The sequence below is a fragment of the Euprymna scolopes genome, chromosome 2 (genome assembly GCF_053919585.1).
Source record: "Euprymna scolopes isolate OS-2025 chromosome 2, ASM5391958v1, whole genome shotgun sequence".
In the NCBI taxonomy this organism is placed as follows: domain Eukaryota; kingdom Metazoa; phylum Mollusca; class Cephalopoda; order Sepiida; family Sepiolidae; genus Euprymna; species Euprymna scolopes.
Genome location: NC_136483.1, coordinates 26324415 through 26351806, shown reverse-complemented (window position 1 = coordinate 26351806; position 27392 = coordinate 26324415). Strand labels below are relative to the sequence as shown.

The window sequence follows — 27392 nt, the reverse complement described above, 5'->3', positions numbered from 1 at the left end:
GTTGATACACTGGTTCTCATTAGATCACTGATGGTAAGCAACGTTGAGCCTAGACAGTACTAGGTTGACCATTTGGGAATACTTAGTGTTGTATGTAGGAGAATATGGGCACTTCTGCAGGTCCTGCATCCCACTTGGCTTCCAGCTGTTTTGACCCTATGCTGCCACTAGATCAGGCTGGTTGGAACGAAAAAGTAAGGGTGGCTCTATGCAAACCAGCTTCACTTAAAACAAACTCCCAGCATGAGTCATCCATCATCCATAAGATGATCAGATGGTCATTGTTGTTCTGACGGGCGAATCGCTTTTTGTGGTTAAAATTTAAATAAACTTTATGGAATTGTTTTGTACCAGATTTGACTGGTTTGAATGTCAATTTGGATTATTTGGATTACTAGTCTCATCCTGGTTGTCATATTCATAACATTTCAGCCGATGTACTCTCCTGCCTTTTCAATCATTTCTTTCTGAATTTGGGAACTTTCTATTTGAACATGGGAACTTGGACAGAATTTTGCACTGAACATTGATTGTTCTAAGCCATGACCATGTTACTTTATGTTATTTTTAGTTATTTTCGTCTGTAGTAAGGATTGAACCTTCAACCCCTAGAAACTATCATTACCCAATACTCTTATCATGTATCCATATGGACAATTCTAGTATGTATTTTGTAAGTTTTAAACATAGTTTTGTTTATAGATCTTGTAGGTGTGTCTTAAGATTAAGGTTAAATACCATAGGTGTATCAAAAATATCACTGTACTTAGATCCCCATTCTATACTAAGTATATCCTTAGACCCCCCCCCAATTGAATATTATACAATTTAAAATCTAAGAAGTACAAAGGGGCAGGAATTACATAGTGTTGCCCATTTATTTACCAATCATTGTTTTTTCAAAAATAAATACTTTCGTACATTTTACAGATCTGTTTCGTTCACATGGAACAACTAATATTTGTATATCAACATTAGATATTTTTTCCATAAATTTATAAGAAAAAAACAAAGTTCTCAAAGAGAAAAATACATAGTGATGTAATATGCAATGTACGTAGCTGTTACAAATATAGGTCATTTTATATCGTGAAGCGAAGAAAAGGGCTTGAAGAACTTTTTCTGCCATAAGATAATCATAAACTAAAGAAGTATAGTAAATTTCGACTAGTGATCCGATCTTTGAATAGGATGAAATTGAAGGGGTTGAAAATGACATCATCATATTCAGTTTTAACCTCTAATTTATATGTTGGAAAAAAAAAAGTGAAAATCTTTGCAAATTAGTATCTGTCATGAAATCTTCTTGGTAAACTTAATGAAACAAATATTTTAAAACGTCAAAATTGACTTTTCTAAAGTCATTATTATGGACTACATACACACAATGGCATTTTCACAATATTCCTAAAAGATCTAATGAAACAAATTTCTTTTGTTTACATAATGAAGATGGAGTTTGTATATTTACCGAATTAAGACAACAGATCTTGATCAAAAGGCTATATACCTTCTTCGAGCTATATAAATAGTTTGTTGATCCCAGTAGAAACAATTATGTCAGTCGCTGATTTCATAAAGCATTAATAAATTGTTAAGCTGAATACATTTAATCGTATATATATATATATATATATATATATATATATATATATATATATATATATATATATACGATTAAATGTATTAAATGTATTAAATATATATATATATATATATATATATATATATATATATATATATATATATATATATATATATATATATATATATATATATATATATATATTCCACTCTATAATAAAGACTAATTAACTTCAAAGTTAGCAAGTAAAAAAAAAAATGCCTTTTCTTTTACATCTCTGGACGAAATCATTTTAAATGCTGAAGCAACTCAAATTCATATGACTTGAATGCGAGGATAATTTTTATTTGTTTTATTTCAGAGGTTTCCATTAAATTTTCTTTTTTATTTTGAAATAAGGCTATCACAAGGGGGATTATGTGAAAATTACCCGAAAAACAAAAATGCCGGGAATTATTCTCTATTACCTTAGATAAAGTTAGGACTTTATTTAAGTAATATACTTAATATATACTATTACTATAAGCTTGCTTGTATTGAAAATGCTTGCTTCCTTGCTAGCCAATCAAACTATCTAATATAGTTAGTCTTACTTTCAATTATATTTGAAACTAAAATACACAGTGACATTAGCTACATCGCTAGGACTATTACTGAATAGATACACAATGCTTTGAGCTTGACCAAACTGACTGCATTTAATTAATCCTGATGCGCTATATACTAATAGTTTTTTCTCATTACGATACAAGCACCCTTGCTGGATTGCTCGTATATTCAATATGTACTTTGCCTCCAAGACGACTGGCTATGTCTGATTTGCATATTAAGTTAAAAAAAAAAAAAATTTTTTTCTTCTCTTCTCAAACTAAACGTTACTTGGCACTCAAAACTCTTATAATTAATCCTAACTGTATTCTGTAAGTTTAATCCTCTCCTGAAAACTAACAATCTGTTCTACTCCCCAAGCTGCCACTAACACTCATACAATACACCCGACTTAGATGGGGGTCTTTAGCTTTTAGCCCTTAACCTTCGCATGCTGACCGATTGGAAGTCATGGTCACTAAACATCTGTACATTTCTACCCCTAAGGCATGCATTAGTTTATTCTTAACCAGGTGGATACTCACTAACAACAGTCTGTACTTAGATATACAACTATCTATATTACATAGCAATAGCTGTCCCTTCCTTAGCTTAGCAATGTTAAATACAAAAACTGAACTAATACTCTATAATGCAAAATACAACTTCCTGATTTTTAAACGAAAGCTGAAGATATCTTCATTAGAAATGCTAACCTACTTAATACCTACAATCTCCATATATTCGCATCTACTGGAAATATGCCCATACATCTATTTATTGTACTATACATACTGTATACGACATAGCATATAATTTACTCTCAATTATACCTGTACTGTAATGTACTTCATATCAAAAATGACGTTACTTGTATCTATTGAATATACAACTCAACCCTCCTGCTATCTAAAATATCCAGAGCTTGCACAATTTTTTCTAGTTAATTCGTAATACTATTATCCTATTCCTAAGCCAACATAAAAATAAGAAAAAGAAACTTATTATTATTTTTTTTTTAACCTAAAGGAAAAAACAAACCATGTTACCTCCTTCCAACAGACCTGTTTGCAAATATAACTGCTTCCACTGCATGAACTCTTACTCAGCCCTCCTCCAGTAACAAACAATGAAATAGCAATGCCCTGTAATCACTTTGAGGAGTATAATTTTTCAGTTGATATATAACCCTTTTAAACTAACCCGTTAACATTAACCACCAACACGGGGGCGCAGAAATACCTGGATTAGGACCCAGGCACAGGGAAAACCCTCTCGTGCTGATGGACCCGTAGATCTTCCCAGGTGATCCGTCTAGGAGAAGGAAAACTCTGAAGCTAAACCTAAGGGGAGGAAGGCCTCTCCAGTCTTGGATGACAACCTTCTTAGAGCTGGTGACTCAAACAAATTACCAGTCTGCAAACCTAAACTACTTAAGGAGTAGACACGCACTGTCTATTGCCCGGCTTCCATACTCCTTCTTTGCCTATTAGCTAGGCAAAGAGGTCGAATCACAGGGAGTCAACAGACCTTCAGTGGTCGATCTTGTTTCCTGACTAGGGCAATGAACATTTATATCATATTGTTTAGATGTACGACCGTTGAGGACAACCTGGATTTTTCTCTTATCTAAGAAGGATTTAATTATGTTAAGTATTCTACCAGTGATACCGTATGATCTAATTTTCCTGAGAAGACCCTCATGCCATACCCTGTCAAAAGCCTTAGATATATCTAGAGCTACCGCTTTGCCCTCCCCCGCTTTGTCCAGTGAATGGTATATTGTTCAGAGATCACAGCGATGATGTCTGCTGTGGAACAGGCTGTGTAAATCCATATTGTTTGTCAGTCAGAAGTTTAGCATCTGTAAGGTGATGGACTAGAGCATGGTTAATTATGGTCTCAAATATTTTGGCGAAAAGTGGGAGGAGGCTAATGGGGTCATAATTTGATGGGTCAGTTCTTTCGCCAGAATTCTTGAATACTATTTATACTTGAATATATTAATTATGTTTTTATTATAAATACCCATATTCCTCTTTTCAACAAAATTGTTTTAGTGAAAAAATATTTTTTTCTATTGATGTATGTTTTTCTATACCTGCACCTATGATAGTTTTTCTTTCCCCTATTATGTCCTTTTATAAGTTCGATTTTATTGCTTTGTATGCTATTAGAAGCGGATTATGATTCTTATACCCTCTCGAATTGTCGTAAACCTCAGAATGAACCATACTTTAGTTTTGCTGTGATATTTTATCTTCAAACTTGGCGTCTACGTCTTATGTTGATGGGGAGATTTGATATAAGAAAAATCCATATTGTCTCAGAAACGATCGTACACAAAACTGTTGTTTGTTGAATTATTGTAACATATGTAAATGAATAGTTCATAAATGGTTTTTACCTTGGATCTATAATATATATATATATATATATATATATATACATATATATATATATATACTAGTGGGACATGTGGAAATTCCACAGTGGCCTCTTTCGTATGTAATATATTGATGTTGGTATACTGTGGATGTTCAGCGAAAATGGACACGCCCTGATATTATTGTAACTCTTTTGTTAAAACTGCAAAAGTATTATCTAAGCTAGCAGAGATGCCCAGTGGACCCGATCGTAAAGTATGCTTAAATATGATATTTTAATTTTTGCAGATTTTGTATATATTATTATAGAGTTAATGTTCTATCGATCTTTATATATTGTAAAATTGTGATTTCAAAAATAAAAAATATATCCATATGACTTGGGTGCATTACAAAACTTATGAAGAATTCTTGATAAAATTATTTATAAACAAAATAGATTACTGGAGTGCCATCAGCTGTAATCGAAACCGAAACCAAAACTTATAAAAATTCTTGGTAAAATTATTTATTCCAAGAAATGGAAATCCATAACAATTAAATGACAGTCACTCGGATGTAAGTGTGATACACAAAATAAATAACACACACGCTGTCCTATTAATATATATCTACTAGAAGATGTTCCCAGCATTGCTCGGTATTAAATTTCTTTAAAAAAATGAAATAAAAGAAAAACTGAGAGAAACTGAGACATGTGCATGTGAGTATTGTGTTTTTTTCTAAACAATTCACTTCTTATGAGTAAAAAAAAAAAGAAAGCTGAGATCAAAACAAAAACCTAAAAACAGTGACTGGCACGATCTTTAAAATGTGTTTTCAAACGTACTTATTCTTAACAAAATGTGAACGATTCGTGCATGTGCAGGCATGAAACATTTGGCGAACATAAAAAATCTGATGATTCCCAAGTACCAATTTTTCAATTTTGACCATTTAGCAGCCCTTTTTTTTTCCAGGTGAAAACCGATTAAAAAGGTTTCTACATGTTTAAATTACCTATATACCAAATTTTAAGTCTGTAGATCAAAAATTCATTGAGAATATAGGTTGAGAAGTGTCCTCACACACACATTCTCAATTTGTATATATATATATATATATATATATATATATATATATATATATATATATATATACACTAGCATGGGTACCTGGCGTTGCCTGGGTTGACATGAAGTTCCGTTTGGAACTCACCTGCTATTCTGATCATTTTCATCATGGGCAAGCCCACAATAATTCCAAAAATAAAAGGACGGATAAGAACATGTAAACGTAATCGCCCCAAAAAAAGAAGTATGTGATACCCTCTCCACCAGATATTTCGTCAGAAGGGATACAAAGAGAAGAAACTATTCTCCGAATATTGAGCACTGGAAAGAAAACTCCCGCCACCCCAAAAATAAATTATTAAAAATAAATCATTACAAATTTTGTTTCAATAAAAATAGCAGCGAATACCTGTGCAATCGCAAAAAAAAAAAAAAAAAAAAAGTATTAGCCAAGTACGCAGTCTCCAATCTGGAACGCGAATGAAGGGAAAAAAGGTAACTTTAAACTGTTTTGCCCACTGTCCTAAGAAAACTCACGATTTTATGAACCTAAAAAAATAACGTTTATAAACATTAACGTGTGCGTTTGTTTTATTTAGGCACTTTTTCATTGTTTTTTTTTTTTTGTAAAGAAAGGAAATTTTCGATTTTCGTTTTTATTTTTTTTTTGAGGGGAGGCTTTTTCGATTTGCTTTTTTTTGAGAGGTGGAAGCCTTTTTGTTTTTAAAAGCGCATGCTTCGAATTTAAACTTTATTAAAGTTTCTGTAGTAAATTTTTACGACGTGACCCAGCGTCGTTTAACCCCTAAAAAAATTGAGGTCTATCAAAAATTAATTCCAAAAACAATTAAATGAAAATTTTCATCATTGTATGTTTCTAATGTAATCCTCGCTCCCCCACCCCCAAATAATTGAATTTGTCATATTTTGGGGTTCGTTTTGTTTATGAAATTGTTAGGTGAAAGTACAGAATGGTCTCATAAAAATTAATTAAATTTATATTTATTTTATGTTTCAAATGTAATTCCCGCCCCTCCCTCACAAAAACAAATTATATTTGTCATGTTTTGCCCCCCTCCTCGATCGCCAATCTTTAAAAAAATGCTAGAGGTGATATGTCTCGTTGAACGCTTGGTGGCCAAAAAGTGGATGCTCATTTTACGTTAAATTTATATAGAAAAGTGATCCCCTACTCTAAAATGTTAATTTTTTTTTTTAATTTCTTCTTTCATATTATTTATAAAGGCTGTTTAAACATATTAGGCAAAAAAAAATAGATCTTCAGCTTTTTTAGGAGTTCAACGAGGCTGGGTCACGTCGTAAAAATTTACTTAAGTTTAAGTTAAGTTTGTAATCGATGAAATAAACGGGAAAAAAGAAAAAAGTGTAAATTTTGGAATTTAGAGGGGGGGGCAGTAGATCTTTATTTTTTTTTTTAGGTGTTAAACGACGCTGGGTCAAATCATGAAAATTTACCGATTCTGTGTAGCTGTTTAAAGAATAATAAAAACAAACAAATTAAATCTTTTCAGTTTTTTCGTGTTTTTTTGTTTGCTTGAATATTTAAAAAATTAATAAAAGCCAAATATTTTTCTATCTACATGGAATTATTTTTTCAAGCTAGAAACATACTGAGATTACCAAATTATTTTATTTGGTGAATAGTTTGTTTATTTGCTTATGTTCCGAAGCTTCTAAGGGCAAATAACTCTAAAAAAATGTTTTTTTTTAAATCAATGCTGGAATAATAATTTAAATAAATTAAATTAAATATGTTATCAATATGATTATTGTTTAAAGTTATTAAATTACAATTTTAAATAGAACACATAAAACAATTATCTCACTAGAAATATTAACTAAGACACTACTATTTAATAAAATCGATTTATCTTTATGTAATATGCAAATGAAGTGATCTCTTAATTGTATATTTTGTAAGAATCATACTATATATAGAAATAAATGAAAAAGTAAAGTAAGGAAGATTTTGTATACATTAATCAAATTGTGAACAAACAGACAGGAATACGAATTTAGTGGCGGACGGATGTTTATTTAAATAGACATTCGGACAGATTAGTTGCGGGCACTGCTTCTGTGGTCAAGGAGTAGAACTGCCGACTGTCATCACGACGGTTCTAGGTTCGATCCTCGGCTTGGGATAGGTGCTAGTCTAGCGGCACTGATGAGTTGTGATACAACGAAACAGGACTGTATGTCGATGACTAAAATATATTTTATATATATATAGAGAGAGAGATATATATACTTAGTGATTTATAATATATATGTGTGTGTGTGCTATTGTCTCCTAGATCTGAAAGCTCGAATGGATTCTAATTTAACCTGATTATTCTTGATTACAGAATTCTGCAAAAAGTTACGGATCAGAGCTTTACCTTTTAGACACTTCTCTGATGGACACTAGCAGTATTTCTGATAGCAATCCACGAAATTCTAGCCAGGCCATCACGGAAAATCACCACAAATCCGAGATTGGATCATACGAGATGGAAATGACGCCAAAATACAACCAAGGACACAAATCCAGGAATGGTGAGTTTGGAATGTCTTTTATTTATTCTTTGTAGTGACAAGAAAATGATTAAAATGCATTTCACAAAATGCTGCATTGATCGAACGCTTTAGCATTTTATCTTCATTGATATAGAAAAGAATCCAAGATAAATTTATAGTATTAAAAAAAACTTACGATAAACTTATAGCATCAACCCATCGTGATTTCACGTAAAAAAATTATTTTCTGAAGGTTGTATTTCTGCTCTGTTCATAATGATGGCTGTTTGTGCAGCTTATGAGCATGTTTGAGTTAAATTTCATTAATAAAAAAATAATATCAAAAAATATGCGAAACGTATTGCTTTGAACTTATATAAAATGTGAGGATGAATAAGAGATAGCTTAAAGTGAAACGCTTGCCTATTAATTCACTTCACGCCCATCTTATAGTCCTACATGAAAGTACACACATATGACATAAATACTCCTTCTTGCAAAGGTGAGCGCATAGTAATATTGTGAATCCTCGAATGTTGTGTCAGGCCACTTTTAGATTTGCAGATTGCTTGGTATTAAATTCCTTTAAAAATTATGACAACCTAGTGTTGCCCGGTGTGCTGTAAAAGCCTCATCATAAGACTGTTGTACTTGTCTTTAATTGTATGATTTCAGATGATATACAAAACCAGATTTTGACAAAAAGTATCTGCCACATACAGTACACTTCAGTTCCTGTTGTAATTTCTCTGACATTGTACACACACGTACATATATTCACGTTCACGTACATACACTCACATTCATGCGCATACACACACACACACACACGCTAACGTACACACACATACGCGCACATGTACGCACACATGGGCAACGTCACTTCCCCTTTGAAGGAAATCCACACATGCGCAAAAGACCACCGGAAACAACTATAAAAGCAAGAGACCTGACCTGGTTTCTTTCTTTTCAAACCAGCTTCCGATCTGAACGGTCGACGGACCAACCATGCACCCGCGCACGTCACGTCCCCTGCTACTGTATGTGGGGGCAAGAGTTAACAGACAATACATACACTTTATACGCTTTCTCTCTCCATGAACTGGATTGACTTTCTCACTCTTTTTTCCCTTTTGCTTTGGTCCATCAACCAGACAAGTTCGCGTCCACAGCTAGTGGCCCGAAGACATTTCCACGTGAACAAGTACCAACATGTGTGCGCAGCTTTACTGATGTCAACCCTCTATCCTTTTCTTTGTCTACATGCTGGACTGTCATTCCCATTTCCACTACATTACTCACTCTTCTTTCCACGCGCGGACATCAACACGTGTTACACCTAAAACATTCATTTTTCAACAGAAAATAAACGACATATTTATTTTATCCAGCAATTGAGTTTTGTTTCTTTCTTTCCATTCGTTTCATTATTTTCTTTTGTAGCGAGTTAGAATATTTATATCTTGGTCCGCAACAGTCCTCCTGTTAATATTACATATTCTCCAAATACAACTTTGGTGAAATTTTTCCAATAACTTGATATGCCTTCTGTATGTTGTCCAAGTTTCTGACCCATATAGCAGCGTAGTGATAACACATGCTTCGTAAACACAGTTTTGTTTTTAATGTGATTCCCTGATTTAACCACACACGTTTCTCCAGTTTGCCAAAAGCAGAACTGGCTTTGGCTATACATACATATACAGTCAAAGTATTAGAAATCATTAATACTCAAGAAACACTTATTAAAATGTTTTTAAAAACGAATATGTAAATTAGGTATCCCATTCATTTTGCAAAGCTGTATTTCCTTGTATACGTGTTTGTGTGTTTGTTGTGTCTTTTTTTTTCTATTACATATACTTTCACAACCAACCAATATATTCACATCCATATATAGAGTGTTTTCATCTCAAACCTTTTTCTGTGATGTCTAATTTCCCTAACTCTTTATTTGCGCCTAAACCTAAACGTAGATTCCATGAACAAAGCTTCTTTCTAAGAACTGCACACCTGTGAAACTCTCTTCCATCTACCTGCTTTCCAGCTGATTACAATATGGCTGTGTTCAAGTCCAATGTAAACAAGTTCTTGATGAGCCGTTCCCCTTAAGTAATCCAATTTACCAAATTTAGACTTCTAACGATTACTATTATTTTGACCACTGTACACTCTTTATCCCTTTTGCTTGAGTGGTCTCTGGGCCTTGATAAGTGGTAATTCCTTTGTAAAAATAAAAATGTCTTTTGCTCATATATAATCAACTTCTCAATAGATGCACTTCAAAATGCATGTGCAATGTATTCTTACCTACTTCTCTCTTTGTCTCTCTGTCTCTCTCTCGTTTCCTTTTTCTGTTATTTATCTAATCTACAAGTACATTAACATGCATGCACACATAGATGTTTTTTATCTCCTTTCTACTTTATCTATATTGTCTGCTACACTTATACAACATCTCATTACAGCCACATATAAATGCAGATGGATTTCCTCTCTCTCTCTCTCTCTCTCTCTCTCTCTCTCTCTCTCTCTCTCTCTCTCTTCCTCGCTATCTATCTGTCCATTTTTGTCATTTCATTTTCTTGTTTGAGACATACAACCTGCCTTAACACCCCCTCACACCCCACACTGATTTAAAGTCCCTGACGAGCACATGACGATCAGTTCGAGCACTAAAACCTAATCTTAATTCTATGCTTTTGTTATTTCAACCTTGGTATTGAATTAAACAGTTAGTTTTGCCTAATTAAACCCTGGAGAATCCAATTTCCGTTTCATATTTTTAGACTTTTCCTATTTAAGGATTTTGAATCCGTCATTTATTTTTAATCGCTTGTGCAGAAGAGAAATGTCCACAAATGAACATATCATCTTTGTCAGACTGTAACGGATACATTTATTATTTACCTGCCTTGCCACGTGGACTGGATGTGAAACTAGAATCGGCTTATTGTGCAGTGTGTATCTATTACTGGACACCACATGACCGGTAACAATTATCCATTAATGTTGCCTTAGTTTTGGAAGATAGCATCATAGAACTGGGAACATAGGCTTTAACTAAAAAGATTTTTTTTTTAAATCAACTTTACATTATTATTTCACTTTTTGATGCGTCTTGACATAAAAATCGTCACCAAAAAATAAATAGCATTCTAATTTTACTTTATGCAGATGTAGCTTTAAAAAATTTTTTTTTTAATTTTTACAAAGGAGTCACCGCTTATCAAGTCCTAGAGGCCATTCGAGGATAAGGGTTAATGAGTGTACAGTAGTCAATGGGATAATATTGTAGTAACCATTTGTAGTGGAAATTTAGTAAATTGGATCACTTAATAGGACGGTTAATCAAGAATTTGTTTACATTATATTTGAAAACAACCATATTGTAGTCAGCTGGAAAGCAGAGAAAAGGAAGAGAGTTCCACAGGCGTGCAGTTCTAAGAAAAAGCTGTGTTCATAGAATGTATGGGAATATGTGGGAAAGAGGTGACATTGCGTAGAAAAATAAAAACAATCAATGGTGGGATCATTCTACTGCTCCAGTAGATATCTCACTGCTGATGCTATTCTCTACCCATATAAGAGTCAAGTACGTCCAAGGATGGAGTACTGTTACCATTTCTGAGCAGCACATTATTCTGCCCTAACAGAGTTCAAAATAGACTTCGTAGCCTAGAGGGGATGCCCTTTTCTTTTCCCTGCAACCTTTTTCCCACAGAAGAGACGTTGCGAGCCTGTCATTTATCGTTATTTTCATGACAAGTGCTCGTCTGAGCTCCAATCTATGGTCCCTCCCTTTGCCAATCTTTCATGAAAAACACTCGTCTAGTTGAAACCACTCTCAACAATTTCTCTCACTCATTATCTATGCGTAAACGTAAATGTAGATTCCATGAACAAAGCTTCTTTCTTAGAACTGCACGCCTGTGAAACTCTCTTCCGTTTTCCTGCTTTCCAGCTGATTACAATATGGTTGTCTTTAAGTCCAACATTAACAAGTTCTTCACGAGCCGTCTCCTTTAGTAATCTAATTTACCAAATGTCCACTACTAACGATTGCTACAATATTGTCCCATTGACTACTGTACACGTATTAACCCTTATCCTCGAGTGCCCTCTGAGCCTTTCTTCTTCTATATGCTTAATGTCAGACAGAATTTCCATGGATAGAGTTTCTTTGCAAGGGTTTTGTCACTTGTGGAACATGTTACCACGTGAATGCTTCCCTGTTTATTACAACTTGGTCATCTTGAAATCGAATGTCAACAAATTATTATTATAACTTGCTTCATAAGTAATCAAATGCAGTTCGTATCATTGATCAGCATTAGTACTCCCATAGTGTTTCTCATCTTTTGGCTGACAATTATTCTGCCTCATTAATCTTTGCCTTCGAATAGCTCTGCCTTCATAACTGGTGACCTAATGGTAAAAAGAAAAATGTGATGTGCATTCTAGCTAGACATTCTATTCCGATTAATAATCGTATCTCGATTGATTTAAACCACAATAAATCACTTGTTTTAATTAATTTAATTAAAACTATCATGCGCTTAAAGACCCTGTCAATGTTTTTTAATATAAATGTTTTGTTGAAGGTAAGGAATTCGATTTCCGATTTATTATTTACTCACTAGAAGTTCTTGCAAGAGGCATTAACAGTGATCACATATTTAGTAAAAACAGGTGGCGTTCCCAAGAACCTGAGTGACAATTAGACTCTACAGATTTTCAGTATTCTCCACTTTTTTTTATTACCATTGCAAATTAGTGTATTTACACTAGAAAGATGTTTTATGTACAACAGTCATATATTTTGAGATACTGTTTTTCCTTTTTGCTGTAAATAGAGATAGGTTTACCATAGGTGCATTGTGGGTTCTTTGTTAGATTCTTGATATACATTATATGTGATATTCGAACTAAACTACATTCTTGGTTTGGTATCCACAAACAAAATGTTGGTGATTTCATCCTTAACCCTCCACTAGTGATCTACAAATCTGGTTCTTCTGGTCAAGGCTGAATTCTGAAAAGGTCTGTAAATCTGTTTCCTTGTGGGTTGCTGCTTCCAGGAATTGTTATGAACAGCTCTTACCATTCTGGTCTACACATTGTCAAATTTCTTATGACAATCTTTTGGTAAAAGTCTTGTGTTAAATGTTCAATTACTACTTTCATGTACAAGAAATAATCTAACAATGGCTTCAAAGAAATCACATTTCTTCTTTTTAAATATATTTGTCTGCCAGATTGATTTTAATCCAGTCCAAACTTTGCTGATGCACACGTTTGGTTCACTCTTTGTGCAATATTTCACTGCAACTTTATTATCAAAATAGGTAAATTTATTGAAATTTTTTAGACAAGTTCCGTTTAGGAAAAAGATATTTCCATCTTGGTTTAGGAGAATGTGGTCTGTTTTGCTTGTGTTAACAAAAGGCTCAATTCAGTTTGCCATGATAGTGTAGTAGTGTTTAATTAGTATAGTTATTATTTATTTATTTTTTAATTTAATTTAATTGGCAGGTGGGAACAACTACAACGAAGAAATGCCATATACGCAAAGGCAAGAAAACCAATCACGTACTTCCTTTCAGACTTACCGTCAACAGACACCAGCCTCATATAAACAAAATATTTATTCAGAGTTATCATTCCAGAATGCTTTAAAGCCAGCTCCAATCTCTAATTACTCTCCTGAAGAAATCCAAAACCTTCTAACTGCTAAGCCTGATAGTATGTCTCCACCAAATTCTCCCAATTCTAAGCTCACTTCTGTTGCTAAGAACTCAATGAGGCAGTCATCCCCACCAATGAGGGCCTCCTCAGTAACTGCTACTACTACTACTACCCTTCCTCAAATACAGTCGCCTTACTATTCAGGTCGCAGTCTAATAAATGGAAGACGAGGCGATCATTATTCTAATTCTTACTTGCCTGAATATCTGACTGAGACAAGCCAGAAAAACTTTTATACAGATTCCACTACAAGGTAAGTTTTAATAAAACTTTTCTGACTTGTATTAACGTATCGGATCGGTGCAAAAGTTTTGCCGGTTTTTAGAAGGGACATTTTAAACCATTGAAATTTATCTTATGCATATTGCTATGAAACATATCATCATCATTAATTTTTTTTTTACTTGGGTGTCACCACTTATCAAGGCTCGAAGGCCACTCGAGAATAAGGGTTAATGAATGTAAGGTGGTACTGTAGTAATCGTTAATGGTGTAAATGTGATTATTTATGGGAGGAGCTCAACAAGAACTTGTTTACATTGGATTTGAAGACTACCATGTTGTATTCAACCAGGAAGCAGGCCAGCAGAATAGTGTTTCATAGGTAGGGATTCTGGGGAAAATGCTTTGTTCATGAAATCTGTGTTTAGTGGTTGTAGCTAGTCGAATGTTTTCTGTAAAAGTTTGGCGGGGGGGGGGCAAAGATTGGACTTTATAATTATTTTTCTTTAAACATCATTCATCTTTTTCTGTGATATTATCGCCCATGTTGACCCGAAAACGACTTTCATTAGTTAACATAGAGATGCGGGTGTGTGTGTATGGGGGGGGGTCATCTTATGATAATACTCACCCCTACACAGCACTATTGTTCAAAGATGTCTTAGGAGAATCTGGTTAGGAAATCTGGCCCTATCTTGCATATTCTCCTGATTTAGCTCCCTCGGATTATCAGTTATTTCAACGATTATAAAAGCATTTAGATAACCTTAGGTTAATATCACGAGAGGAGAATGAACATAAGTTAGATTCACATGAAGACATTTTGTGTAAGCCTTTTATCACGAAAGCTGTCGATCACAAAAATAAAAGAGGTAATCTTTACCTTATACATACATGAAGATTAAGGATATAATTTCTTAGCATGATCATTTGTTGATGATCATATTTCTACAAGGATTACAAAATTAAAGAATTTCACAATGTCAGAATACACTGTGGTGTCATAATAGACACACACACACTCTCTCTCTCTCTCTCTCTCTCTCTCTCTCTCTCTCTATATATATATATATATATATATATATATATATATATATATATATATATATATATATATATATATAAAATGAAAATTACAATTGAATTTACCAAAATGATCCAAGATGGTAAAATTAAAGTAAATTATAAATATTAAAGAATTAATATTTATAAAATTATCTCAGCCAGATATAAAATCTCGATAATACCAAATAGGAAATAGAGCTTATAATATGAGCAAACAGTTAATGAAATATGTTAAAAAACACTTTGAAATGAGTTAAAAACATATTAAATCTGAAAAGGAAACACTAGATAAATGGATAGTCCTTAATCCGCGGAGTTTTGAAGAAATACTCTCCTTCTCATCAGAGGGTAGGAATTAGCAAAATGCGGGATCGGATTTTGCATGCAGAAGTATTTGATGAAACAACAAATAAGTCAAAGATCTTACTTGAAAACAAAATAAGTTAAGCAGAGGGAATATGGTAAAGAAAAAAGTGATTACACATTAATGGATATAGTTATGTCTCGGAAGTAGAGTGAAAAGCACATCTTATTTTTCTTTTATTAATATTTTTTTCCTTGTACACATTTTTGTGAATTATTCCATGGATTTCTGCCTTTGGATTATTATGGACCATCTTCTTCCAATTACGGGATTTCCTTGGATTTTACTTGTACAAATGGAAATTCTTTTAACTTTCTTGAAGTTTTACATTTGGATTTTACTGTCACTGGATTTTTTATCTTCCACCAGACTATCCATTAATGTGTAATCATCTTTTTCTTTACCATATTCCCTCTGCTTAACTTACTTTGTTTTCAAGTAAGATCTTTGACTTATTTGTTGTTTCATCAAATACTTCTGCATGCAAAATCCGATCCCGCATTTTGCTAATTCCTACCCTCTGATGAGAAGGAGAGTATTTCTTCGAAACTCCGCGGATTAAGGACTATCCATTTATCTAGTGTTTCCTTTTCAGATTAAATATTTTTTTTAACTCATTTCAAAGTGTTTTTTAACATATTTCATTAACTGTTTCTCATATATATATATATATATATATATATATATATATATATATATATATATATATATATATATATATATATATATATATCCTCTCTCTTATTTCTTATCTTTCTCTTTTTTCGGGTCAACGTGGGTGACAATAGTGCATAGAAATATGAATAATGCTTTAATAATCTGAAAGAAAAACACTATGAATTAATCATGGTGATATGTTTAAGTAATAACAATAAGCATGAAATAAATTACAGTGATTTTAAAATGTCTCTTCTGCAAATCGGCAAAAAGTTTTGCACCAACTTGATATTTTCTTAACAACAATAGAGAAACGACCACCAAAAATAGTGTTTCATACAAACCTCCACGATGTGCAGCAGTTCAAATAAAAGTGAACGAACAGAATACATTGCTTTTCCTTTTTTATTACTTTACTAGCAGGCCGCCCGGCGTTGCCCAGTCGTAAAATACGCATAAATATTATATTTTAATTCATGCAGAAACTGAGACATGCGCATGCAAGTATTATGTTTTTTTTCTAAACAGTTCACTTCTTGTAAGTAAAAAAAAAAAAAAAAACTCAAACTGAAATCAACACAAAAACTTAAAGACAGTGAGTCAAGTATGATAACCATTAGACTAGCTTGACTAAATTATGGCAAAGTGTTTTCAAATCTACTTATTCTTAACATAAAAAGCTATCATGTTTCACGGCCGCACATACACATTTGTGAAAGAGTTGACGAACAGATAAAAATATTTTTTTCAATTTTGACCGCTTAGCAACCCTTTTTCCCAGATGAAAACAGATTAAAAAGTTTTCCAGATGTCTGAATTGTCTTTATACCAAATTTCAAGTCTGTAGATCAAAAATTTAAGTATATAAGAATTGTCCTCACACACACACGCACACACACACACACACACGCACACACACACACACACACACACACATTCTCACTTTTATAGATATACTAGATGTACCTGGCGTTGCCCGGTATTAAACATAACATTAAATTTCTTTAAAAAAAAAAAGTGAAGTCAAAAAAGGGGAAAAAACTGAGACATGTGCATGCGAGTATTATGTCTTTTCTAAGCAGTTCACTTTTTGTAAGTAAAAAAAAAAATACTCAAGCTGAGATCGAAACCAAAACCTAAAGACAGTGAGTCAAGTGCGATTATCAGTAGACTAACTTGCCCAGATCTTTAAAAAGTGCTTTCAAACCTTGACAAACAGATAAAATCCGATGACCCTTAAATAGCGGTGTTTCAATTTTGCCTCCTTAGCAGCCCTTTTTCCGGATGAAAAGCAATTTTTCCCCCACATGTCTGAATACTCTATATACCAAATTTCAAATCTGGAGATAAAAAGTTTGTTGAGTTTATAGGTCGAAAAGTATCGTATACACACACACATTCTCACTTTTATAGATATGTACAAAGATAGATTACTTTTTCTATTATGTTATTATTTTCTTTCATCGTAATTAACATGAATCAATGTGTTTTGTATTGAGGTAACATTTATTCTTCTAGTGTTATTTAGTAGGAGCAACTAGATTGATCTCTATTGTTAGAAAACAAAAGTTTGCATTTCATGGTTTTCATATTTAATCCTGATCAATATTTTTTTTATTTTATTTTATTTTTAATTACATTTTCACCCCAAACAAGGCACATTGCCACTTTGATGTATGGGGCTACTATCAGGAACATAAGCTACAGGGGTACTATGTGGGGAGTTTTGATTTTATAGTAGTCACATCTTTTGTAAAATGTGAACATTTTAGAAAATCTAGTAATGCTGTATAATTTTTTATTAAATTAAAAATCATGTTTTTTATATTTTACGGAGACATTCAGCTCCAAAAACACCATTCATCCTCATTATAGAAGATTTTACACTTTGTTTAACAAAATTATACAGCATTACCTGGTTTTCTAAAATTTTCAATTTGATTTTATGTTTGTGAATTTTATAACGCTTAAGGTGTGAACAGTCACATAAGTTGTTTTGTATTTTATTATCACATTTTGTTGAAAAATATTTGTAGCAATCTGTTGATTATCGTAAGACACCAAATTAATTCAACTAAAAAAAAAGACACCATGAATGCAATTATGCCAAGTTCAGACCTAATGCATTTCATAGTACCACTTTTACTAAGAAAATGTTGGTAACCTTCATGTGGTCCCTCCTGGTTCCAACAGCAGAATCAGGGACATGATGGTGGCTAAGTGTTTAATGACATAAACTGAAAACCTGGGTATGCCGTGTTCAAATCCAGTTTGTTCCACAAAAACAATTTCACTTAGGGATGTTGGCAACCTTCATGTAGTTCCTCCCTTAAATATCTGATGTTATTAAAACGTCATGGTGTTTTTGGAGCTTGTTCTAACACTAATAGAAGTATGTGATTAGTTGGCAAAAAGGAATAAGCAAAGTACACGTTACTAAGGCATTAGGTTTTACGATGTTACTGAATACATGTTTTATTAATTTAAAGAAATTCATTTAACATAATAGCATAAAAATATATTACGTAAATATTTTTAAAGCTAAGTGACCTTTTCTCTTTTTCTTTTTTTTTTTTTTTTGATAATCAGCAAAAAAGGTAGATGTAAAGGATATTCGGCATTAGTTCAAAGCAAATTATTTTTGGTGTTTTTGTTTCCAATAAAAATATGTAAATACCTTTAATGTAATTACTTATTTTCTCATGAAAACACAAAGCAGCATATTTTAAAAATAATTTCATATTTTTCTTTATTAACAATATAATTTTTAATTGAATTATTTTTATTATTTACTTACTAGGAGTGGTCACACATTCAATCATCGAAGATTTCTCTTGTGGTGTTCTCTGGAGTTTAAGTGACAAAATGTCTCCCCAGATTTCCAGTACTCTCGACCTCTTTGGATAACTTTTACAAATGAATTTGCATTATAGCAACAGCCGCTTACTCATTGGCAGTGACCATTGTTCTTCACTGGAATTTGGATGACAATAAGCCTCCCAAGGTCCCAGTCCCCTTTGCACTCATCCAGCAGAGGTCTGGCTAGTGCTTTCTGTCTTGGGTCTTTCCATTCTCCTTGACTCTCTTCACTTATTTGGTGTGGGGCCAGTTTATGGTAACACACATAAAAAATAAAAACGAGGGGAGGTCGCAAGGATGTTAATTTACAATCATACAGTTTCAGTTTTCATTATTCCATGTGACGTCCCTTTGTGTTTTATCCCTAAAGCAGTTTCTGTGGCCCAACTTGCCATGATGGTAATAGATTACCCCAGAGGTGGGTTAAGGAGAGCTGAATTAGAGCTATCGGTGAAAATTGCCCCAAAAAGGGTCCAACGAGAGATGAATTTGAATTTTTTTATTTTAATGGCAGATCCTGGGGACTGTTAGGTGACTTTGCTGGTTGGAAAGAGATATGGCTTGGTTACCGATGTGAAATATAATTTTTGTAATGGAAAAAACAAATTCGAGAATATTTAACAATATTGTTTTTCTTTGGAATTATTTTTTGGAAGTATTTAGCCATTGTTTGGGCTAGAGGGCTGGTCAAGGCCAAAAATCGTTTGGTCGTGGGAACTGTCGATAAGAGACTTGTTCTGCAGAAAATGATCTAATTGGGATGTATAGGGGAGGTGGATGATTATCCAATTAGGCGAAGCAGATTATAACGGATTGGAGGGGGATTGGCTAGAGAAGAGGCCTAGGTTTTCCCGCATGCCATCCACTCCTCCCATACATAAGCAGTTACAGAGCAAAGAAAATCAGTTGAGCTCAAGTCATTGAAGAAATTGAAGCTTTGGGGAGACTGTTCACCGTCCCATCCGCACCCCATATGAAAGCACTCGTCCATTGACCGAGCATTAAAACCTTTGAAGTTAAAAACAAAGAAGAGAATTCCGTTTGAATACTATCGAAAACTACCAGAAAAAGAAAAGTATAATCAACATTTTTATTCTTTTTTATTTTATTTCTCCTGTGAAAAAGTGTACATAATTATTTTTATTTTTCTCTTCTTGTAAATAATTAATGTTTATACGAAAACTACAACCAAAATCAGCGTCGATTATTATTATTATTTATAAATTAACTTAAAGAAAATCAACCAAGTTGAAAGATCTTAGAAAGCAGAAGAAAAAGAGAGAGTGAATTCTTAAACTGCATACAGTGTCATATCAATCTTGTCTTTGTGGAAACGACTGAAATTGCATCATAGGACTTTTTTGAATGTTCAGGCCTAACCACCTAGGACTACAATATAAACTTATGCAAAGACCCGACCTCCCTCGGTTAAGATCCAACACGAAAAAGACCATAGTATGCACAGTTACAAATGTTTTCTGGAGTTTAAGTGACAAGTCTCACCAGATTTCCAGTACTCCCCACCTAATTTGCATTATTGCAACAGCCGCTTACCATTGATTTCTCATTGGCAGTGACTATTGGTCTTCACTAGAATTTGGATGGCAATAAGCCCCCAAGGCCCCAGTCCCCTTTGCACTCATCCAGCGAAGGTCTGGCTAGTACTTTCTCTCTTGGGTCTTTCCATCCTCCTTGACCCTTTTGGTGTGGCACCAGTTTATGGCGACACGCACAAAAAAAAAACGAGGGAAGGGTGCAAGTAGGGGTACACTGATGTTAACTTACAATCATACTGTTTCAGTTTTCATGATTCCATGTGATGTCCCTTTGTGTTTTATCTCTAAAGCAATTTCTGTATGACTGACTTATACCTGTAGCTCCTGTGTGTTGGTTTCCACACTCAAGAGTTTTCATTAATATTTCAGCTGTTTTTATTATTGTTATCAATTGTATCTTCTCAGCCGTACCTCTGATTCCAATCTCTAACATTCTATTTTCAAATTTTTGGGGTATTGTTCCTAGTGCTCCTAGTGGTGTTATCTTGACTTTCTTCATCTTCCATATTCCTTTGAGCTCTCTGGCCAGTTTCTCCATCTCCTCGATCTTCACTCTGTGGTCTGCTGGGATGGCAAAATCTACACTCTGGCAGCACTTTTCCTCTTGTTAACAATTTTGACATTCGATCTTCTTGTTTGGATGGGTTTGAATTTTGTGACTGGTGCCGGTTTGTGCTCGTATCATTTGTCTGAGTGTTCAAGGCTGAGTTAATCAACACTAGTTTCCCTGAATAAAACACACACACACACACACACATACACACACACACACATATCAATTGCATGAAATACGTGCTCAAATATTTGTCGGTTTTGGGATTCCATTAGGCTTGTAAAATGCTACTATCATTATTATAGTTCTTATGAGTAATAAATAGCAATTGTTATATTAAACTGTTTATTTCTTACTAAGACTGTATTTATACTTTATATATTCTCAATATACGTAAGCTTTAATCGATAGAAGCTACATGAAGATGGAAATTAACATAGCCAGGTATTGTATCAAAACCAGCCAAGAAGCAGGTAGAAACTAGTAATTTTATGGTTTCTGTTCAGTTTTGGGAGACAATGGATACCCCCTGTGAGGGAAACTGTGCATGTAATTGTGAAACAAGGGATACATATTCCCGAAGCACACCTTTCCTGAATTGGCACTGCTTGATGCCAATGGCAAAGAGAAATCCAGGACGACTGGAAACAATGCCGAGATAAGCAACAAATACATACAGTGTCTGGTATTCCTAAATGATTATTCATTTTAATACTGACTTGGTTCAAGATTGCTTAACTTTGGTGATCTAATGGGAATCGATATGTCAACGTGATTACGTTGTAAACTAATAAATTTATAATTTACTATTTCTAAAGTATAAAAATGTTGATCGTTATTTTTGTTATAATATGTTTTTTCTTCATTTTTCTCATATCTTTTGGAGGTCTCAGGAAGAAAGAGAATTGAAACAGATTGGTAAGGAGCAACACCAACTCCCCCTGGTGAGTGAAACAGAATTAAAACGTCAAAGACAAGAAGAACGTGCCGCACGACAGAGACAAGAGGAGGAAAAGCGACGATGGGAGCGTAAGGCACAAGAGCAGCTGGAACTGGAGCAGAAAGAACATGCAGATTGGTTGAGGGCTGAACAGCAGCGAAAACGCGAAGAAGCTGCAGCAGAACAAGAGGCTGCAGCCAAAGATGCTGCAGCCAAAGATGCTGCAGCCAAAGAAGCTGCAGCCAAAGAAGCTGCAGCCAAAGAAGCACAGTTAACACAGATGAATGAAGATGGAGAAATAGCTTCACAGCATCCGAAGTGGGATTCAAAGAGGCCCACAGAATCAAACTTCACGGTGAGTTCAGTAACTATTACCTCGATCTAGGCTTTCTGAAAGATCGTATTATTCCATAATCATGGATTTTAAATCCTACATGACTTCCGATTATTTATTTTTTTTGTGAGTGTAAAAGATAGTGTATCATGTTATAAACGTTTTGTTATATTTTTATGCAGTGATCACATCGTTTCATATTTCCGGACTTCTTATTAAACAAAATAGTATACACCTCTGTGAAAAATGATATTAGGTTGATAAGAAAGTTCTTGTGGGATTTTTAATTTTAATTTCAAATGATGTATTTTTAAATAAGTTTTCGTTATAATACCTTTACTTTATATATCATTTTAAAGAGCATTTTTAATCGCTCTATCGAATTGTTTAAATTACAATCGTCTTAAAACAATTGTGTCTTCTTTTCAGAACGTTGAATACAAGATTGAAAAAGTAAATTAATACAATTTTCTTATTTCAATTCAAGCTAGGCCGAAAAGCTGCTGAAACAGCTCATGATATCAACGAATCGTTTGGCCAGGAATCACTACTGAACGCATAGCACAATGGTGGTTCAAGAAATGTTGTGGCGGCGACAAAAGTCTTGAAAATGATCGAACAAAGTGGGTGGCCATTGGATGTTGACAACGATCATTTAAGAGCCTTAGTCGAAGCCAATCTATGCACAACTGTTTGAGAACTTGCTTCTGAATCAGACATAATGTATACAACGATTTCTCAACCACTTGGGAGAGATTGGAAAGACAAAAAAGTTTGATAAATGGGGGGGGGCTTCACAAATTGAATGACAACCAAAAAAATACCGTTATGAAGTGTCATCTTCCCTTCTTTTACACAACGAGAATGATCCATTTCTCGGCCGAGTTGTGACTTGTGATGAAAAGTGGGTTCTTTATGACAATTGGTGGTACTCATCTCAGTGGTTAGTTGCCGGCGAAGCTCTACGACATTTCACAAAGTATGAATTGTATCAAAAGAAGGTCATGCTGATTGTTTTGTAGTCTGCAATCAGTCTCATCCATTGCAAGTTTTTGAATGCAGGCGAAACCATTATGGCGGTGAAGTACTGTCAACAAATGGATAAAATGAATCAGAAACCTTGACAACAACACCCAGCATTAGTCAACAGAAAAGGCGCAATTCTCCTCCATGACAATGCTCGACCGCACAATGCTAAATCAACTCTGCAGAAGTTGAACGACTTGGCCTATGAAACTTTGCCTCATCCGCCATACTCTCCGACTACTACTTTTTTTTTTTTTTTTTTTTTTGAGCCGAGATATGTTCATCTGAATTTAAAAATTGCAAGAACTTTCTAGTCAACCTAATAGAAAACTAATTATGCTTTGGCTGTCTTTGCACTCATATTCATATAAAATTCATAGAATTACGTCAATAATTATATTTTTCATATATAAATTATCATTTCTGATGATATGAAGAAAAAAACACTCACCGTTGAGTTTTAATCTAGAGTTGAGGATTTCTTCTGAATTCATTTAAGACTGGGGAAAAATATATATGCATAATATATTTTTTAATTATCAGTGTGTATAAATAAAATAGTAATAACAAACTATATATACATATATACATATATATATATATATATATATATATATATATATATATATATATATATATATATATATATATACTAGCAGGTCACTCAACTTTGCTCAGCGTTGTCCGGTTGTAAAATATGCATAAATATTATAATTTAATTAATGCAGATTTCTCATCCTATCCTATATATAATAATTTGATTGCAGAAATTCCCCTCTGGACCAGAATACCGTACGTTTGCAACAATACATGTCACATACACATTTATTAAGTCTAGCCTATTAGCCACTATCTTATGTAACTTTATAACGACATTATATACACAATTAGTTAGATTAAAATCTATATATATAAAATAAACACACATAAATGTAGAAATAAATTATATAAAATTATATGATAATTGGAAAAAACAAATAAAAAAGGGGGGAATTAAAACAAAAATAAATAATAAATAAAAGATAAATAAAAAATTAAAATACGAAACTACGGATTAAATTGGAAGATTATCTTCACATAAAACCAAAAGATGGAGGAAGTGAGGAGGCATGGCTTTGGAAATCTTTTTATCCGAATATGACGTTCAGCATGTTAAAAATATACCTTCTGTTGTAAAAATCTAATGGATAAATATCTGAAGAAGTTGGTGGGGACAGGATATTTTTATGGACACATAAATCGTAAAATTGCCTACCCATTAATGAAACAGCTGTAATGGAAAAAAAATCCAGGAAATAAACGAAGGTTATAAAAAAGAAAACGTGAGTTTTGAATTTTCAACAAAATTTTACACTATATATGCTCTGCACCTATTAAATAGATACATTGAGCTTAACTCAAGATTAACGGGGACTGGTTTTAAAATAACGATCTAGACCTGTTAAATGAAAACGGTATACATTGAAAGTAACCATATTTCAAAAACAAACTTAATATATATATATATATATATATATATATATATACAGTTATTCATAAATTCTTTCACTGTATCACAGTTCTTCAGTGTAGTTAGACAAGAAATCTAACTGATTTATTAAGCATTTCCAGTGGACAATCACGTTCGGCTAGTCTGTAAATGCCTAGTAACCTACATCTTCTTCCTTCTCGTGTCATAGTGAGCTACTTCCCATATTCTCTAGTTCAATGAATTATGATATCCATACATTCTACCAAACCCTGTTTCACCTTCTCCTCCACCATCCTCATATCTATCACGTTTCTTTCTATTCACTTATCCTTAAAATTCGTCTCATATAAAAGGTACCTAAAGTGCCTTCTTTTTTCACTCTGAAGAAGTTTTTGTTAATAAAAAATATTAGTCTACTAATGACGTTTTGGAGAGGATTTGGCCTTATATTTTGTTGTTTGTCCACTTTTCCATTTTATTTTCTCTCTCTCTCTCTCTCTCTCTCTCTCTCTCTCTCTCTCTCTTTCTCTCTCTCTCTCTCTCTCTCTCTCTCTCTATATATATATATATATATATATATATATATATATATATATATATATATACATGAAATAAACAAAATTATAAGATAATCATTTACATACACTCAAAGAATTCAACATAAACAACAAATTTGTGTACAATCATTTCAGAGATGTTACCTTAAGGAGAAATGCTTTCCAACACCCTAGAAAACTTCATCAGTCTGCGCTGTATCTAAAAGTTCTGGAGATCGATCATCTGCTTCTCAGTACAGACCAATCAGTCTCCTGTGTGTCATGAATAAGTTGCTAGAATCTGTGATAAATAGAGAGGTGATCAACCACCTCAGCAGAAATAACCTACTCAGTGACATGCAATATGGTTTTCGTTCTGCTAGATCTACAGCTGATGTGCTAACTGTAATATCACACAGGATTAGTGAATCTCTCAACAAGGGCTTCATTTCTAGAGCAATAGCCCTTGACATATCCAAGGCTTTTGATAGGGTATGGCATAAAGGTCTACTATGGCATAAAGGTCTACTCTCAAGATTATGGAATAGTTGGAAATGTCTTCTCAATTATTAAATCATTTCTGTCTGATAGACTTATTAGAGTAGTTCACAGTGTTAATGCTGGCGTTCCTCAGGGTTCCATTGTGGGCCCAACTCTCTTTTTGATCTTCATCAATGATCTCCCAAATCACATTCTTAGATCATTCATAAACCTTTATGCAGATAACACCACAATCTATGGCAACACTTCAAAAGTCGACAATGACCAAGATCTTTCTGATTCTCTCTTTTCTGATCTTGAGCATGTGGTGCAATGGGAAAAAGGGTGGCTGATTAATTTTAATGCATCGAAAACCAAGCTTCTTTCTTTTCATCATAATTGCCCTGACACCCATCTAGCCTCAATTGGGTACTCTTGCATAATTTGACCAGAATTCTCATGAATTCCCATCAAGCATGGATCAGACGAGACCAGCAATTATGGATGGAAGTGTCGTCAGCATAAATGTCTATGAATGATCTAAGGATATGATTTGGAAGATCATTAATGTAGATATCAACAATTTTCCCAACTCTCTATCTGTGCCTAAATCTAAACACAAATTCCATAAACAAAGCTTCTTTTCTAGAACTGGCCGCCTGTGGAACACTGTTCCATTAGCCTGTTTCCCGGCCTGTTACAATATGATAGCCTTCAAGTCTAATGTAAACAAGTTCTTCTTAAATCGTTGCCTTAAATAATACAAATTCTATTCAGTCTAAACCATTAATGATTACTAAACTACCACCTTACATTCATTAACTCTTATTCTCGAGTGGCCTTCAGACCATAATAAGTGATGTCTCTTTTGTAACAAAAAAAAAAGATATTAAATTTATTGATATCTGATAGTAGCAGCAGCTGAGCTGAATTGATATCTGCAGTATTTTGAATGCATGGTCACTCTATCTATATTCTGCTTTACAAAATAAAGATTGGATAGCTATTTGTCTGTCCATTTTTTCGTTTGTCTGACTTTGTTTACATGTGTTGCAATAATAAGAAATTTTATTTGATACTTGCTGGATTCATCAGCAGCTCTTTGTCTTTCTGGTTAACCATCTGTAACAAAAGCATTCAATGAAACAATAACATCTTTTTTATGGCTCAGATATTTATTTGGAAATGAAAGTGAAACAGGAATCAAAAGAACTTCATCGCTCTTCCACCTCTGATGTTACTTTTTATGACTTGGTTGCCATAGTGACTGGAAAAATATCTACCTTCTCTCTCAAAAGTTAGACATAAGGTCAGATGTGGGGTTGATTAAAGTATTTCTTTAGAACAAACTTGATTTGAACTTGGCACTGTTATATTTTTGCGTTTGGTACCAAGAATTGGAAAAACACAGGCGAAATATGTTAAAATTAATTTATTTACAAGGAATAA

At 33.5% G+C, this 27392-nt stretch overlaps 1 protein-coding gene across 2 annotated transcripts in view; it reads left to right on the top strand.

Moving 5' to 3' along the window:
• LOC145289986 (uncharacterized) overlaps positions 1-27392 on the top strand; it is a 188790-nt gene that overhangs the window by 138246 nt on the left and 23152 nt on the right. For both annotated transcript variants that reach the window (XM_080136453.1, XM_080136454.1), the window contains exons 5-7: positions 7982-8171; positions 13668-14133; positions 22043-22451. In XM_080136453.1, coding sequence (XP_079992579.1) covers positions 7982-8171; positions 13668-14133; positions 22043-22451 — 1065 coding nt within the window. The remainder of the gene's footprint in view (positions 1-7981; positions 8172-13667; positions 14134-22042; positions 22452-27392) is intronic.